At 38.0% G+C, this 15,363-nt stretch overlaps 2 protein-coding genes and 1 pseudogene across 6 annotated transcripts in view; 1 reads left to right on the plus strand and 2 right to left on the minus strand.

The window, feature by feature from the left end:
- Ccdc79 (coiled-coil domain containing 79) overlaps positions 1-1,731 on the minus strand; it is a 42,857-nt gene extending 41,126 nt beyond the window's left edge. For 3 of the 4 annotated variants that reach the window (XM_013516116.1, XM_013516114.1, XM_013516117.1), the window contains exon 1: positions 1,481-1,731. The gene's annotated coding sequence lies outside the window, so the exon portion shown is untranslated. Of the gene's footprint in view, positions 1-1,124 lie in introns of all 4 variants that reach the window. The other variant, XM_013516115.1, reaches the window with a different exon arrangement.
- Positions 1,732-2,641: 910 nt separating this feature from the next.
- Nae1 (NEDD8 activating enzyme E1 subunit 1) overlaps positions 2,642-15,363 on the minus strand; it is a 24,459-nt gene continuing 11,737 nt past the window's right edge. For both annotated transcript variants that reach the window (XM_005388472.2, XM_005388473.2), the window contains exons 12-20: positions 13,856-13,915; positions 13,635-13,768; positions 10,356-10,431; positions 10,042-10,081; positions 8,593-8,679; positions 7,774-7,866; positions 5,507-5,621; positions 5,373-5,422; positions 2,642-2,969 (exon numbers count right to left, since the gene is read on the minus strand). In XM_005388472.2, coding sequence (XP_005388529.1) covers positions 2,860-2,969; positions 5,373-5,422; positions 5,507-5,621; positions 7,774-7,866; positions 8,593-8,679; positions 10,042-10,081; positions 10,356-10,431; positions 13,635-13,768; positions 13,856-13,915 — 765 coding nt within the window. In that variant the 3' untranslated portion in view covers positions 2,642-2,859. The remainder of the gene's footprint in view (positions 2,970-5,372; positions 5,423-5,506; positions 5,622-7,773; positions 7,867-8,592; positions 8,680-10,041; positions 10,082-10,355; positions 10,432-13,634; positions 13,769-13,855; positions 13,916-15,363) is intronic.
- Positions 10,696-13,024, plus strand: LOC102030659 (annotated as a pseudogene).

The raw sequence follows: 15,363 nt of genomic DNA on the forward strand, positions 1-15,363 counted from the left end.
TGGAAATTGACATTACAGTACACTATCTTCTTTTGTCTTCTTACATTCTTTTCTAATAAATGGTTACTCTACACAGTAAAGATAGTTTGCCAAGCATCTATTGTAAATTATCTATTTACGAGTTAAGTGCTTTAAAACATCCACAGCAAAGGACAAGTTATAAGTTTGAAGGGATTGCTAATTATAAAATTCTACTTAAAATTATAAAACAAGTGTAGTCTATTCCCAAGAACAAAAACAGCTGCCAAATAATGCAGATTATGAAGTGTCCTCAGTAATTTAGCAAACGGCTGCAAACTGTCACCAACAATGAGACTTTAAACATCCTTCATGGTATTAAGGCAGGATAAAAGAAGTTTTCCACGCACCTTATCCTGCTTACAGGTTTCACTCAATCTACTCCCCAAAACAGCATTATTAACTCAAATTCGAATTTCAGTAAGAAAACTAGGGAACATTATTCCCCTATCTCTTTGATGCTTGGGACGGGACAAGGAACCTCACTCATGATATGAATATGCTCTACCACTAAGCTCAGCCCCTGAATTTTACTTATTTACCTAACCTAGAAAAGCCATCTTTCTGTGTAAGACTGGCAGGGCTAAAGAAAAAGTAATCCAGCCCTACTGCCATCACTAATTTGACAATGGCTAACCAGCTCAGAATCATACATTGAAGCAAAGTGCCCTTTAAAGGAGGCAAGGTGAACAACGGGTTTGCAGCTTGTGATACTTTATAAATTTTCTGCTGCAACAGTTTAAATGGATTGCAAAGTAAGTTATTCGGGTCCCAGAAAACGTGCTGAGGGTACCAGGAATCGGGAAGCTCCACGATACGAGCACGGATGAGAGCACAACGCCCCATCAGCCCACCCACGCTCCCCAGGTTACTCGCAGTCTTCCCAAGATCCGCCCAACTCCACCCCGTTCCCACGACTTCCGCGGACGCCAGCCCCTGGCTCCCCTGAAGAGCTGAAGCCCTCCTCCGCAAGAGCACAGACGGCCCTCAGGCTCCTCTCAGACCAGGCGCTGGCTCGAGGCGCGGCCTGGGCACACGTGGGCGTCGCTCAGCCCGAGAAATGATCTCTGCCTGTGGGCCCCACTCGTTCCTTTCAACAGACCCACCTGGGAGGAACCCTGGGTCTGGGCCACACGGCGCACTGGCGCACAGACGCCAAGCTAAACGGTAGCTGGCAGCGGCCTTCTCCAGGCTGTGGAGGCTGCCGAGTCTGGGGCCTGCTCAGGGCGACCCTGTATCCTCAGCCCAACACCTCCCCTCAAGAGGGCTGGTCCGTGGGACCCGCGGGGCGGTTCCGCATCCGCGCTGCTGTGAAGGGACCTGGGCGGCCTGCGCAGCCTGCCTGCCACAGGAACAACACGCGCGGCTAAGGCAACGCGGGAAGGCGCGGAAGTGAAGGCCTTGGCCCTCACGCTCAAGGTGAAGCGCTCTGACAGCCCTCTAGCCCTCGCTGCACACCCACCTCACTACCTGACGAGGCTTCCCGCCTAGGGGGCCAGGCTCACTTCCGCTGGGCGGGACTTTCGGCTGGAACTTCCGCCCTCAGGGAAGCCTATGGGCGGGTGGGGAGGTTTTAATGGAGGAAAGCCACAATTTGAAGGGGGTATCCCCTAATCTCATTGCCCCCGGTTTTGAAGACTTTTGTGCCTCAGAGAGGTGTTAGCCCCAGAGGAAATAGGGCTCCCATGCTGACAAAGCTTGGCGCAAGGACGGTGGCAGAGCAGCCTGTGATGTGGCGCATGCGCAGGTGTGAGTAGGCGGCCCCTGCCCAGCCGTCACTCCCAACCTTCCCGACACTAGGCCATCTTCCTTTGCGTTGGGCACTCCGCTGCCACTTGCCACTCTGCTTCATCAGGTTGCCACCTCATGGGCACCTTCAGTTGAGGCCAACAGCAGTTTTCTCTGTCTAGACCCAAAGACCACGGCTCTTGGCTCTCACGGATTCAAGGCCCAGCCTTGTCTAAGGCCTGATTCCTCTAATAAAATCCAATCCATGGGAGTGTTGGGAGATGGAAGTGAATTACTGTTACGAGGCGCCTGCTGTGGCAAAGGTCAGCGGATAAAGGGTTTGACCCATTAAGGCCCAAGAAAACCACATCTCTGGAAAGCACCCTCTGGGCAAATCTAGCCAGCTTCTTTCTTAGGAGATAACCCTCTTTAGAGACCGACCTGCCCCTGCCCATTTATGGTCCTTAAGGAACTGACAGTCATTCCTCAGCCATGTATGAAGTCAGAAACTGGACCCCGTCTCCCCTTCTGGATTTCAGGTTTGCAACTATGTCCATCAATGATTAATAATCCAATGTCATGAATCTTCAAAATGAAGATTAACATAATATAGATGGAACAACCCCATAAAATTGCAAGAAGTGGCAAAACTTAAGATGCCACTACATACAAAACGATGGTTTTGTTTCCCGATGAAACTACATGCTCTGTAACGGTTTCCTACTACATTGTATTCATTTTTAACACATAATGATGGTCCTAAAGTGTCCATAGCTAAAAGTCACATGTAGCTAAAATTCATTATTTAAGATGGTAGTGAAAGAATATTTAGGCTATTTCTAAGGAAATAAAATAACTGATGATGAGTAACTAAAATAAGCCAGTAACAATGAACTCAATGAGAAATGGGTAACTTTTATTCTCTGGGAAAATGACTGCTTCCTTTCTCCTCCCTTCCAAATAACACTACATTATTACAAATGAGAAAAATATTTATTGAGGAAACAATTTAACAGCTGTCCTTCAGCAGAATTTTACAGATTAAACTGTACAATAATTTTACTGAAGACAATTACAATTTCAGTCATTAACACAGTTAACATGGTGCTTAATCTATAACTGGTAAGTTGCTGAAGTTTGTGACATGCCACTATAAATGTAAGTATTATTGAAAATTACAAATTGCTTGGTGACAATCTTAATAACCTCTTGAGCAGCAGCTCCTGCAAAGAAAAAGAAAAGCAAATCTTTAAAAGGAGAAAATGTCAGGAGTTAAAATAAAACTACTCAGTTTTGTGAAGAAGCCTTTTTTTTTCCAGAAGCAAACATGTTTAAAAGCAACCCAAAACAGGCACAGCTTACTCAGTCATATCAAAATAAAAAAAATAATTCCGTATTAACTGTGGTATTAAAGGAAGTAAAAGTTTTGTTTTAGAAACATAACTGGCTATTATGCCACAAATTAAAAGCATGAAGTATTTTTAATTATGGTAGTGCAAAAGATTGGCAAGATACAGTAAATGAACAAAACAAAGTTTAAACAGTGGTAGTCTGGTTCATGGAACTTCTTTTTTTTTTTTTTTGAGACAGGGTCTCACAGTGCAGTTCAGGGTGACCTTGAACTCACTGTGTACTCCAGGCTGACCTCCAACTCATGGTGATCCTCCTGCCTCAGCCTCTCCAGTGCTGGGATTACAGGCATATGCTACCACACCTGGCCTAGATGAAACTTTTCAAAGGCTACATAGAGGCAAAAAAGATTCAGCAGGACACCCTTTATGTGGAATTTGAATTTTATCTTATTACTTTTATAATAAAAAAAAGGTATATTTACTCTAAATACATTTGTAACTTCAAAAGAACCTATATTAAATACTGCCGACCACCTACAATTATTCAAAACAAAACATAGAAGAAAAAACTACAAATAAAGAAAGTTCTGCATCTTTTTATAACCTGAAGCTGCTTCTTTCTTTTCTAAAGCATTCACTGACATCGTAGGCTTACTTTTTTTTTTGGTACCAGGAATCAAACTCAGGACCCTGTGCTTGCCAGGCAGGCACTGTGCTGCTGAGCTATATCCCTGGCCCAAATATTGTGTTAGGCTTACTTTTTTTTTTGACATCATAATACTTCAGACTCAGCAAACAGTAGGGAAAAAAAGACAAAAGAATCTGCTACTTGCTTTCATGGACCTTAACTTTCTAGCAGTGAGCAAGAGATAATTTACAAACAAAATCACCGTAAGTGCGAAGAACAAAAAGAAAGGTAAGCAGATGTGAGTCCAAATGGAGGGCTCAATTCTGGAATCAGGATGGCCTCACAGAGATGATACTGCCAAACACAAAGAATGTGAGGGAATGTAACACTACAAAATGATTATAGAAGACACAGAAGTAAAAACTTCAATTTATAGTTATTCTGCTACAGGAAGAAATCTACCCTATCTAGTTGTATCTCTTCTTTGATAAATTTGCCCTTTTCTGTGAACTAACAGGTTGCCTTTTAAGCAGAAGAGACTGGTTTTATTTAAAATAAATAATCCAGAATCAGGCTTTAGTTTTTCATTTGAAACACTTTGAGTATTAATTATACCTGAGTCGGCCTTCAAAACACTAGTCATCTAGAAGGAAAATGTCATAAGCAAATGGCTCAGTCTATAAGAGGTCACTAGCTAGAGAATAATTTTTATTTTGAGGGCATTATGGGCTGAGTGTGTCATCATTCCTCACTCCCCAAATTCCTCTGTTGAAATGTTAACCCCCAGTGTGACTGGTATAAGGAGGTGGGGCCACTGGGAGATTATATCATGAAGATGAATGAAATGGGTTAGTGCCTTTATAGAGATCCTGAAGAATTCTCTTGTAATTTTTTCCATCATGTGAGCAGACAGCAAGAAGGCCATCAATGTACAAGGAAGTGGCTTCTCATTAGACCCTGATCATGCTGATACCCTTATTTCAGGTTTCCAGAACAGTGAAAAATAAACTTCTAAAATACCTAGTCTATGTTATTCTGTTATAGTAGCCTGAACTAAATTGAGTAGTAAAATAAGGGAGGGAAAGAAATGCAATTTTTATGAAAGAGGTGGCACTTTTCAATTAGGGCTTGTAGTACAAGAAGGTTGTGGACATGCAGAAATAGGTTTTGAGGCCATCAGTCCCAGAAAAGCAAAGCTAAAGGAGTAGGAAAAGGTGTGCGGAACCAGAACATAGGGTCTTTGATATCAGGCTAACGTCCCTGCACTTGTTTCTGAGGTCTGGAGAGAGGAGAGAGGAATATGAATACGTGAGTATGACAGCATGTGTGTATGTGCGTGCATGTGTGTATGCATGCATTGGTGGTACAGACAGGAAAGTGAGAAACATGGAGAAACTAGTCTTCAGTTGGACTAATGACTCTCCAGGCACTTAAGATGGATGGCAGTGGGAGAGACACAAGCAGGGAGACCAGATTTGAGGGGCAGTGGGCAGTGGCAGTGGGGGCGGGGGGTGTATTTGCTACTGAATCTAAACTTAATATGACATCTTAACTCACTGACCAACTTAAGTAAGATAGCTAAGAAAACTAAACTTGGCATTGAAACATGTATTAATGGTATTATGTAACAAAGATATGGAACTTACCCCCTAAGAATGCAGCAATGGTGTGTGGCTCAGCAGCTCCATATCGGCAACTACAAGAAAGAATAGAGACATGAACTTAGATCAGCTTTATAACAAGCAGGGTATTATCTCTTATATACCCTAAAGATACTCACAATTCATGGACATAATCATCTTTCACCATTACAGATAATCCATATTCCTGAAGGAAGCCAGTGAGACAGGATTTCAATTTTCCTATATCTTCTTCTACTTGATAGTTAGATACCCCTAAAAAAAAATATACAAATTAATCCTTAAAAAATAAGTATGACTGAAAATCCAGTTTCAGATGTCAAAATAGTAGTCAAAATAGTAAAATATGAACTGGGGAACAAAAATAACAGAAACTGTTATTTGCAAATATTGGAAGCTTAACTGATTATATTGCCACAATATTTCATGAAGTAGATAGTACTATCGCCATTTACAAATCAGAAAACTGAGGCAAAGATTTAGTTACTATTATCCTCATTTTACAGGCATCAATAGATTACTCAGCTCATAAATAGCAAACTTAGAATATGAGTCCAGGCAGTTCTTGACCATTTACCAGTCCAATTATTTCAGCTACAGATATCCAAAAATTACGTATCTTTTGTTAATTTTATAAGATAATATAACAAGAAATTTTAAGATTATAATTTTCTCAAATATATACAATACAAGAATTGACTGATTGAAATGATACCTGCCATGACATCCTTCTGGATAGTCAGTATGTAAACCAATGCACCGCCCAAATGACACTAACGGTATACTGTTAAGTAGCTAATGATTAAATGGTAATGTCTGCAAAGGTAAGCAATTATTATTACTACTGGAGGGAAAATATAATTATCACAGTATTTAAGTACTACTTAGAAAATCAGTACCTCTTAACCCCCTAGTTTAAAAAATTACTACCATAGATAATAGTACTACCTACATATTACTGAGTACTTATAAACATGCTGGCAGTGTTTTAAGTGACTTTCATATGTCACATATTTAACCATTACAATCCAAAGAGAAGATTCTATTATCTGTCATTATATAAATCAGAGAACTGAGAGAGAGAAACAGTGGTTTATTCAAGGTCACAGAGCTTGGACTGGAATGCAGTTAATCGTAAAGCTTGTGCTCTATATGGTAGCTATTGTCCCATGGTGGCTCCCCTGAAATCCCCTTCAGGCTGACATATAATTTGTTTCCACTCTTAATGTAAGCTGACCCTGTGAAACCTATGGAAGATGATGTAAGTGCTGCTATGTGGCTTCAAAGGGAAGGTTATAAAAAGCTTTGTCCCTTCCATTTGAATCTTTCAGAATTTAAGCCACCCAACATGTAAGAAGTCTAACCAAGGGCCAGGGATATAACCCAGTGGCACAAGTGCCTGCCTGGCACGTGCAAGGTCCTGAGTTTAATTCCCGGTACCAAACAAATAAACAAACAAATAAAGAAGTCTAACGAAGGACTGCCATGATAAAAGGAAGCTCAAACTCACCACATGGAAAGAGATGCCTGACCAGCTTTTGGTTATTCCTACCATCTTTCCTTTACAAAGCATTTGAGTAAAAGTATCTTGTTGGACGTCTAAGTCAGTCAAGCCTTGAGAATGACTTCAGCCCAGGTATCATCCAACTACATAGAACCCCTCAAAGGGAATTGCTGGAGCCCAGTCAATCCACAAAAATCATGTAAGATGATAACTTAGTGGTCTAAACCACTAAGTTTTATAGTGTTTTTTATGCAATAAATATTAGAATATATTCTAATCAAATAAAACAAAGAAAGCAATATACACTGGTTATTTATTCTTTTTTTTCTTCTGGTAAATTTGATCATTATGACTATAAACTGAGGGCATATTGTATTAGTTGGGGCAGCAGGTTTTATGACATGTCTAGGACATGTTGCTATGCAATAATCCTACATAATTAAAATTATCAAGAATAAAAATATTCTGAGCAACTGTAAATCTTGCCAATTCTCTTGTTACTACATTTTGAGACAACACAAAATAGACAGTGAATAAAGAAATCTCTATACCTCCAAAGTTCTGAGTTCTGAAGTCACTGGCATATTTCCTGTGGCTTTCTTATTCCACTAGATGAAATTCAGTGGAGTCTTAAAAGTAAACTATGAAAACTGACAGAAGAAAAAATTTGCTTCTGTTCACATTTAACCATCGTCATTCCTCTGTAATAAACGGAATCACTATCTGAAAATAGTTATACTTAAAACATAAATGGTAGTTCCTCTCTGGGATGAACTAGGTATAATCTGTTTATGAATGAAATTTAAATACCACTGTTAAAAATACCCAGAAAACACTTCCAGATTCAATTCAAATGTTTATTCAAGATTTTATTATACTTGGTAATTCTATTGCTATTCTTACCTGGGTATCTACCATGTTGTTTATGAAATCTATCAACAGCCCGTAACATTAAGTACAATACTATCTCATTATCTGGATTGTCCATGCTGGAAACTGAAAGGGGGAAAAAAATCAGAATAATTAAGGGTAATCTGCAACACACAAACAGTGAAAAGTTACTATGTACTCAAGTTTCAGGATGTAAGACTATATTGCTATAAAATTTAAGTATGTTGTAAGAAAAACATAGAAGTTGCTAAATAATAATAAGAGGAAATATATTAAGATGTTACCCACTGGTCTTATAGACTTATAGCTGGAGTCACACAATCTATGAAAGTAGTTAAGACGGTGTTAGCTCAAAAGACTGTGTATGCATACAAAGGACTTAGTGACTTAAATGTAATTTTATGTACATATGAAGTTTTTATATAATACAAATTTAGTTAGGTTTATAGAATAAAACTAGACTATAAATATTTCCATAATTTTTCATATTATCACCACATATTCAACACTATTATACTGAGTACTGAACCCAGGATCTGACACTGAGCTACATCCCCAGCCCTTTTTTTCTTTCTTTCTTTCTTTCTTTCTTTATTTATTTTTGGTTTTTTCTCTGGTACCGGGAACCGAACTCACGACCTTGCACTTGCCAGGAAGGCGCTTTTGCCGCTGAGCTAAATCCCCAGCCCCTTTATTTTTATTTTTTGAAGACACATTCTCACTAAGTTGCTGAGACTGACCTCAAACCTATGTTCCTTCTCCATCAGCTTCTTTATGAGCTGGGATTACAGAGGACACCACTGTGCTCATTCAGAAGGTTATTATACTTACTTATTTCATCCTTGTTCATTGTATCCACACCATATTCTTCAGCTAAGGAGCGACATCTCACCACTCGAAGAAATGCAGAATTGCTGCCTGAACACAGGAAATACTTTATGGAAATAATAGTTGTAACAAGTCAATATTCAAATCATGGGTCAACTTAAGAACAGGAAATTTTGTTATGTACTCTTCACAGACATGAGACTATAAAGAAATGCCTATTTGGCTTTAAAGTTAGCAGAGAAGGCAGCAGAACACAACTCATCTTAAGTTCATATGCTTGGCAGAGCAACTATTTCAGCACTGAGTAAAGCGATGGCAAACTCTCTGAGCTTCAGCTTGTCATCTGTAAAACTGTTTACTTGTCAGAGTTCTGTGGATCAAATGTGGCAAATGTATAAAGTGTATACCTAATGCAATGCCTGAGATGGCTCAATAAACGGTAGTTTTCATTATTATTATGGGTAAGTCCTAAATGTGAGAGTATATATAGTATGCTCTTGGAATATGTAAGGCTCTTAAAAATACAACTTTGTATTATGCAAATTTTTAAACATATGCCACAGTAGACAGAACAAACTCAAATATTCAACATCTGGCTTTTAATCTGGTATCACATAATCTAACAGAACAAACGGATGCACACACCAGGAGCAATATTAGCAGTGTAACAAAACATTAAAACTGAGTCAAAGCACTCATTGTAGAAAAATCATGAAATGGAGATCTTAGAATATCTCAAGGAAAAAAAAGTATTTTAAGGAGTGGAAGCATGCAAAATATAAGTCTTCAGGCAGCATGTAAAATACTTTATTATTCTGCAACTTTTAAATAAAAGAAAATGCTTTCCCTAATGAGGACTTTCAGGGATGATCCCAGAAGCCCAGCTACTCTGCAACTAGATGATAAATTCTTAATTCCATTACAGTCATTTAACATAGATCAAAATGAGTATTTAAACCACTATTGTCCATATATATGTGACCCATAACTTCATACTCAAAAGTCTCAGACATACTTTACCTTAAAGTTACTAAGCCAAAAATTGTGTTAATAATAATTTTCAATTAACCTTCAAGCCTTTTTAACACTGCCACAGACAGATATGATCTATCTATGACCCCATTTTAAAATACCCTATCCCCCCAGTACCCAGGAGGCTGAGGCAGATCACCATGAATTCAGAACCAGCCTCAGTTACATATTGAGTTCAAGGCTACCCTAAGCTACACAGTGAGATCCTGTCTCAAAACAAAACAAAACAAAACCCACAAAAACAACAACATAATCCCCCTCTCCATGTATTTTATTCTGAGGGGAAAAAAAAGATTAATCAATCAATATATCCCATTAAGACCATGAAAAATTTTAAATTTCAACCATTTAAGATTTCTGCAAACATTCCCTAGGATACATTTTTATCAAGCAAAATAAAATTAATTCAAGGAGACTTACAGAGTAATTTTAATTCTTTCTCTGAAATGGACTCTGGTGCCTGTAAAGAGATAAATGCAGGTTTTGCTCCACTACAAGAGAAGATTAACAGAAGATACAGCACAAAGCCAACGGCTCTGCAAAGGGGAAGCTGTTTTCAAGAGCTCAGAGAGCACTTCCAAATACCTATTTCCTTACAACAGGTATTCTCATTAGGCAAGCAAGTGAATGCTCCCTCCAAAGCAACATAAAGCCAATGTTCTGTGCTAGAGTTCTGAGATCAGGCCTCCAGTGGGAGATGTACTATTAAAGACCCAGTGTGGCCAGCAATTTACCTGGCCGATGGACTGTAACAATTTGGCAACATGATGACCTACAGCAGCAGCATCTTTCTTTGCTTTTTCTCGGTAACTGAAAAAGAACAATAAAAAGTTACAATTAATAAATTTTGTAACCACATTTGCTGCCGAGCTGGAGGAGGAGGGGAGAGGCCTGGAGGACACCAACATGTACTAGCATAAGAAGAACCCAGCTATTTTGCTGAGAGACTGTATCAGGAGGGGAAGAATATCACTGGAGAGGCTGAAATTGCACAGACCTAGATTGGAACAAGTTCAAATCATCGCAGAAGGATAAAGTTCGACAGTTTATGACCTTCACACAATCTAGTGAAAAAACTGCTATCCTCAAGATGAAAATAAAATTGGACTAGATGATATACAGCAATTCTGTGACCTGGCACTTGATCCAGCCAGCATTAGTGTTTTGATCACTGCATGGAAATTCAGAGCAGCAACACAATGTGAGTTCTCCAAGCCAGAGTTCCTGGACGGCATGACAGAATTAGGACGTGACAGCATAGAAAAGCTAAAGGCTCAAATACCCAAAATGCAGCAGGAATTGAAAGAACCAGGATGATTTAAGGATTTTTACTAGTTTATTTTTGATTTTGCAAAGAATCTAGGACAAAAAGGATTAGATCTAGAAATGGCCATTGCCTACTGGAACTTAATGCTTAATGGAAGATTTAAATTCTTAGACTTATGGAATAAATTTTTGTTGGAACATCACAAATGATCAATACTGAAAGATACTTGGAATCTTCTTTTAGACTTCAGTACAATGATTTCAGATGACATGTCTAATTATAATAAAGAAGGAGCATGGTCTGTTCTCATGACTTTGTGGAATTTGCATGTCCTCAAATTGCTGGGGCAAAAAGTACAACAGTGTAGCACTAAAGGAACATTCTAGAATGTTCATATTTTGTACAATAAATACAACAGAAAATTGCACAGTTAATTTCTGCTGGCTGGACTGAACTGTGGATCAATCCTCACTATTCAGACTGAGGGCTGAGACAAAACTTTAAGGATACATTTTGGAACATATCATATTTCATTCTTCTAATGGTGGTCTAGGCTTGTCTTCCAGTCTGGGCGGCTCTAAACATTTATAATTCCAACATTGTGGATTTCATCTTAATATCTGTGGGCCATCCTAGTTTATTCTTTCGTAAGTCTTAGAAGCTTTATGGTGGTTATTTTGAGATTTGCATTCTTGCATAAAGCACAATGCTGTCTTCATCAGAAAAGTTTGGCATAAGAATTAAACATAATGAACATCACAAACAATTTATAAAAACTTCTTAAATATACTCTTTGGGCTCACTGCAAAGACTATGGTGGAAGCACTTCCAATGAGAGTGATATATTTAAGTGTACAGGATCTGTAACGGTATTTTGGTTTGGGGGGATCTTTTTCCTGACAAATTACATGTATTGTTGATGTAGAGTAACTGATGAAAAAAAGTGTCAGAACAACCACTGTGACAATTTTTTAGAGTAACTTGATGCCTATCTGAAAAACATATTGTGTTTTAGATTCTCAATTTCAAAAAGGTTCCACATAATTAGTCTGCACTTACCTTACCTATGTTTGTATATAATGGTCCTACAGGGAGCTTTTATTTAGCAAATGTCTGCATAATGTTAGACTCCACTCTTGTCTACACTATGCACCACATAGTAAGATTTCATTACGCTTTTGAAATGCTTACATGCGTATCAAATAAGTTAAACTATTTAATTAGTTTTGAAATGCTATACAATATCCTAAATTTAGGAAAAAATATTTTGTAATTGGGAAAATTTAAATTATCACTATGAAGCAAACAAAAAATTTCTTTTTAATGAAAATATACTAGCACGGAAATGTGAAAACAGAAGAGAAATGCTGTACCTCTTAGTGGTCAGGGATCTTTCCAGGGTTGGCGAGACTCTTGGGGCTTACTAAAACCAATACTACCACCATAATTAACAGCACCCAACTTAAACCTTCTCCTAGAGGGATCTATAGCCCAGGATTCTCCAACAGAGGACCTAAGAAATTATGTTACTGAAGAACACAAATTAACTCCTTGAAGTCAACTCCAGGGCAAATTAAATACTTTAAAACTGTGCATCTACAGATTCATGCAAAACTTTTCTTTAGGCCTGTTTATATTTCTCCCTCTATAAATGATCAGTGTTTAAACTTACTGAGGTTATACTTCTTTCCTCAACTGACCTTTCTCAAGTTTTAAGTAATTCAACTCTTCAACCAGGACAAGAAACCAAGTTCATTAGATGGTAACTGAGATCTCTGACACTGCTTGCCTCTTGAGCACACCAAGCCTGTACCTGCAGATGCATCAGCAGTATGCTCCAACTACACAAAGGTAACATCCATCGAGACCCATCCTTACAACACTTTATCTGAGTCAGGCTAGAAATCCCTGGGAGAGCAGATATCTATCTACATTGATGCATTTTTAAAACTTCGAAAGATCAATTTTATGAATTCATAAAAACTAAAGACTTCATAGTTTAAAAGTTATAGATAGAAGGCCATGGCTAAGAGCAAACGCTCTGAAGCTGGTTTTCATGAGGTTCAAATCTTGATTTTGTCATTTACCAGCTGTATAACCTTCTTTTTTTTTTTTTTTTAGTTTTTCTCTGGTACCGGGAACCGAACTCACGACCTTGCTCTTGCCAGGCAGACGCTTTCCCACTGAGCTAAATCCCCAGCCCCCCTGTATAACCTTTTAAAGTTTTAGTTTCCTCACCTGTAAAATGGGTCTAATAAGGTTCTCAAAAATGATATGCATTAATACCATATTGAATAGTTCATAACATAGAGTAAATGATCAAATGTTAGGTTTTATACTGAAATGGCAAAGAAAAAAATCTGACCTTAGAGATATATGGAAACTCTTTATACTTCCACTCAATTTTCTCAATTTTCTTTTGAAACAAAAACTGCTCTAAAAAATAGAATCTATTTAAAATCTATTTCTAGATAGATAAGCCTGTAGTTGAGGAACTCAGGAGGCTGAGGCAGGAGTACTACTGCAAGTTCAAAACCAGCCTGCACTACATAGTGAGACACTCTGTCTTAAAAAAATCAAATTAAATTAAATCTATTAAGAAAAAACAAAATGCCCCCAAGTTCTTTAGCCTATTTTTAAAGCAATGAGGTTATAATAGACTTCCATTTGATTTCTGACTGATGAAATATTTCATCCCCATTGTAAACAGATCAAATTTTTATACTATTTGAAAACAGTGACTCACACATTTTGCAGTTTTATATATTTGCCTGAATCTGCAATCATATCAGGAATTGTGCCTCGAACTGGTAAATTTCCTTGACCTTCTTTGGCCACAAATTCCTTTAAGGCACGAGCTAAAATCCAAAATGGTGGAGTCTAAAAGAGTAAGGAAAATTAACATTAAATGGTGTTTTATTTTGATCCCGAGATTAAAGCAGCATAATGTTTACTTCTTATTGTTACCTGTTTTGTAATGTTTATGCAGCAATCATCATTAAATATATCTTCAATATTGCTTGGAATCTAACAAAAGAACACAAAATATTTATACTAAGAACTTGCCCACCTTTAATAAGTCAATATTTCTTCAAATAACTTCTATGAATTCTCAAAGTGTAGTAAAATAGTCAACTTTTGATGTGTTTAGTTTTATTTAGAATCAGACCAGATGAAGCTCTGAAGCAGAAAAGAAAATAGAAGAAAGCCTTTTGTTGCCCAATGTTAGCATTCCAGCCTATTCTATAAATGGTGTAAACAAGGAGCCCAAATAACTCATTTTGCTTAGTTACACCTGAAGACAAAGATTACAGACATTACTACCAGATCAGATGTGCAATTTCTCATGGTTTTCCTTCTTGTCAAAAATTTGAAATCCATGCACCCTAACTAGAGGCTATTGAAAAACACTCTAAAAATAACCTAAATAATTAAATTATGTCATTCTATTGCCTGCAAGACTATCAGACATTAATAAAAACTATACAAAGTATAGGCTTTGATTCTACTTTTGTGTGATAGAAAATTTAATGGTAACCATCTAACCATTCTGCTTCCACTCCCAGCCCACACCATTCTATTCGCACAAAAGCCAAAATGAGCTTTTAGAAATACAAAACAGATCATACCACTTCCATGCTCAAAACCCTTCAATGGCCTGCAAGGCTGCTACAATCTGGTCCTTTCTCCCTCTCCAAATACAAATCTTTCCTACCACTTTCCCCTTCTTCACTCCAGTCACACTGGCTTTCCTCATGACATCTGAACAAACAGGCTTTATCCCACATCAGGACCTTTGCACATGATTCCTCCACCTGAAAAGCTCTTCCACTAGATCTCTGCAAGTTACCTCACTCAGGCATCTATTAACTGAATCCCTTTGAGAGTCACCCTGACCCCATTTCAAACTGCCTCCTGAACCCAGACCTCCTTCTGCCCCATTATGCTCTACCCCCTCTGCTCCAATTTTTTTTTTTTTAAATCAGGGTCTTGCCATTCACTATGTAGTTTACACTGGTCTTGAAGTTACTACTAGCTCAGGCTGGCCTTGAACTTGCAGTGACCTTCCTGCCTCAGCCTCCCAAGTGCTGGGAGGTACTCCCAAATGTGTGCCACCATACTTGGCTGTTCTGCTCCTCTGTTCAAAATAACTAATGCATTTATATCGACTTATTTAGTTTGTCTCTAATCACTAGTACTGTATTTTAAAAACTGAGGCAAATTTCACATTCAGTGAAATGTACAGCTCTCACACAATAATCTGATGCACTTTGATAACTATATATATATATATTTTTAACCATCACTTCAATTAAGGCACATTAATGAAATTTTTCATTACCCCTGAATCTTGATTTCTGAAGTATACACTTTTATCACTTAGCAACACTATTTCATTGTCTTCCAAAAGCTTACAATAATAGCTTAAGAGCCTTCCTTAATGTGAAAGGCAGCTGTTTCAAAATATAAGAAAA

The sequence above is a fragment of the Chinchilla lanigera genome, unplaced genomic scaffold, assembly GCF_000276665.1.
Source record: "Chinchilla lanigera isolate Chin_1 unplaced genomic scaffold, ChiLan1.0 scaffold00032, whole genome shotgun sequence".
NCBI classification, from domain to species: Eukaryota; Metazoa; Chordata; class Mammalia; order Rodentia; family Chinchillidae; genus Chinchilla; species Chinchilla lanigera.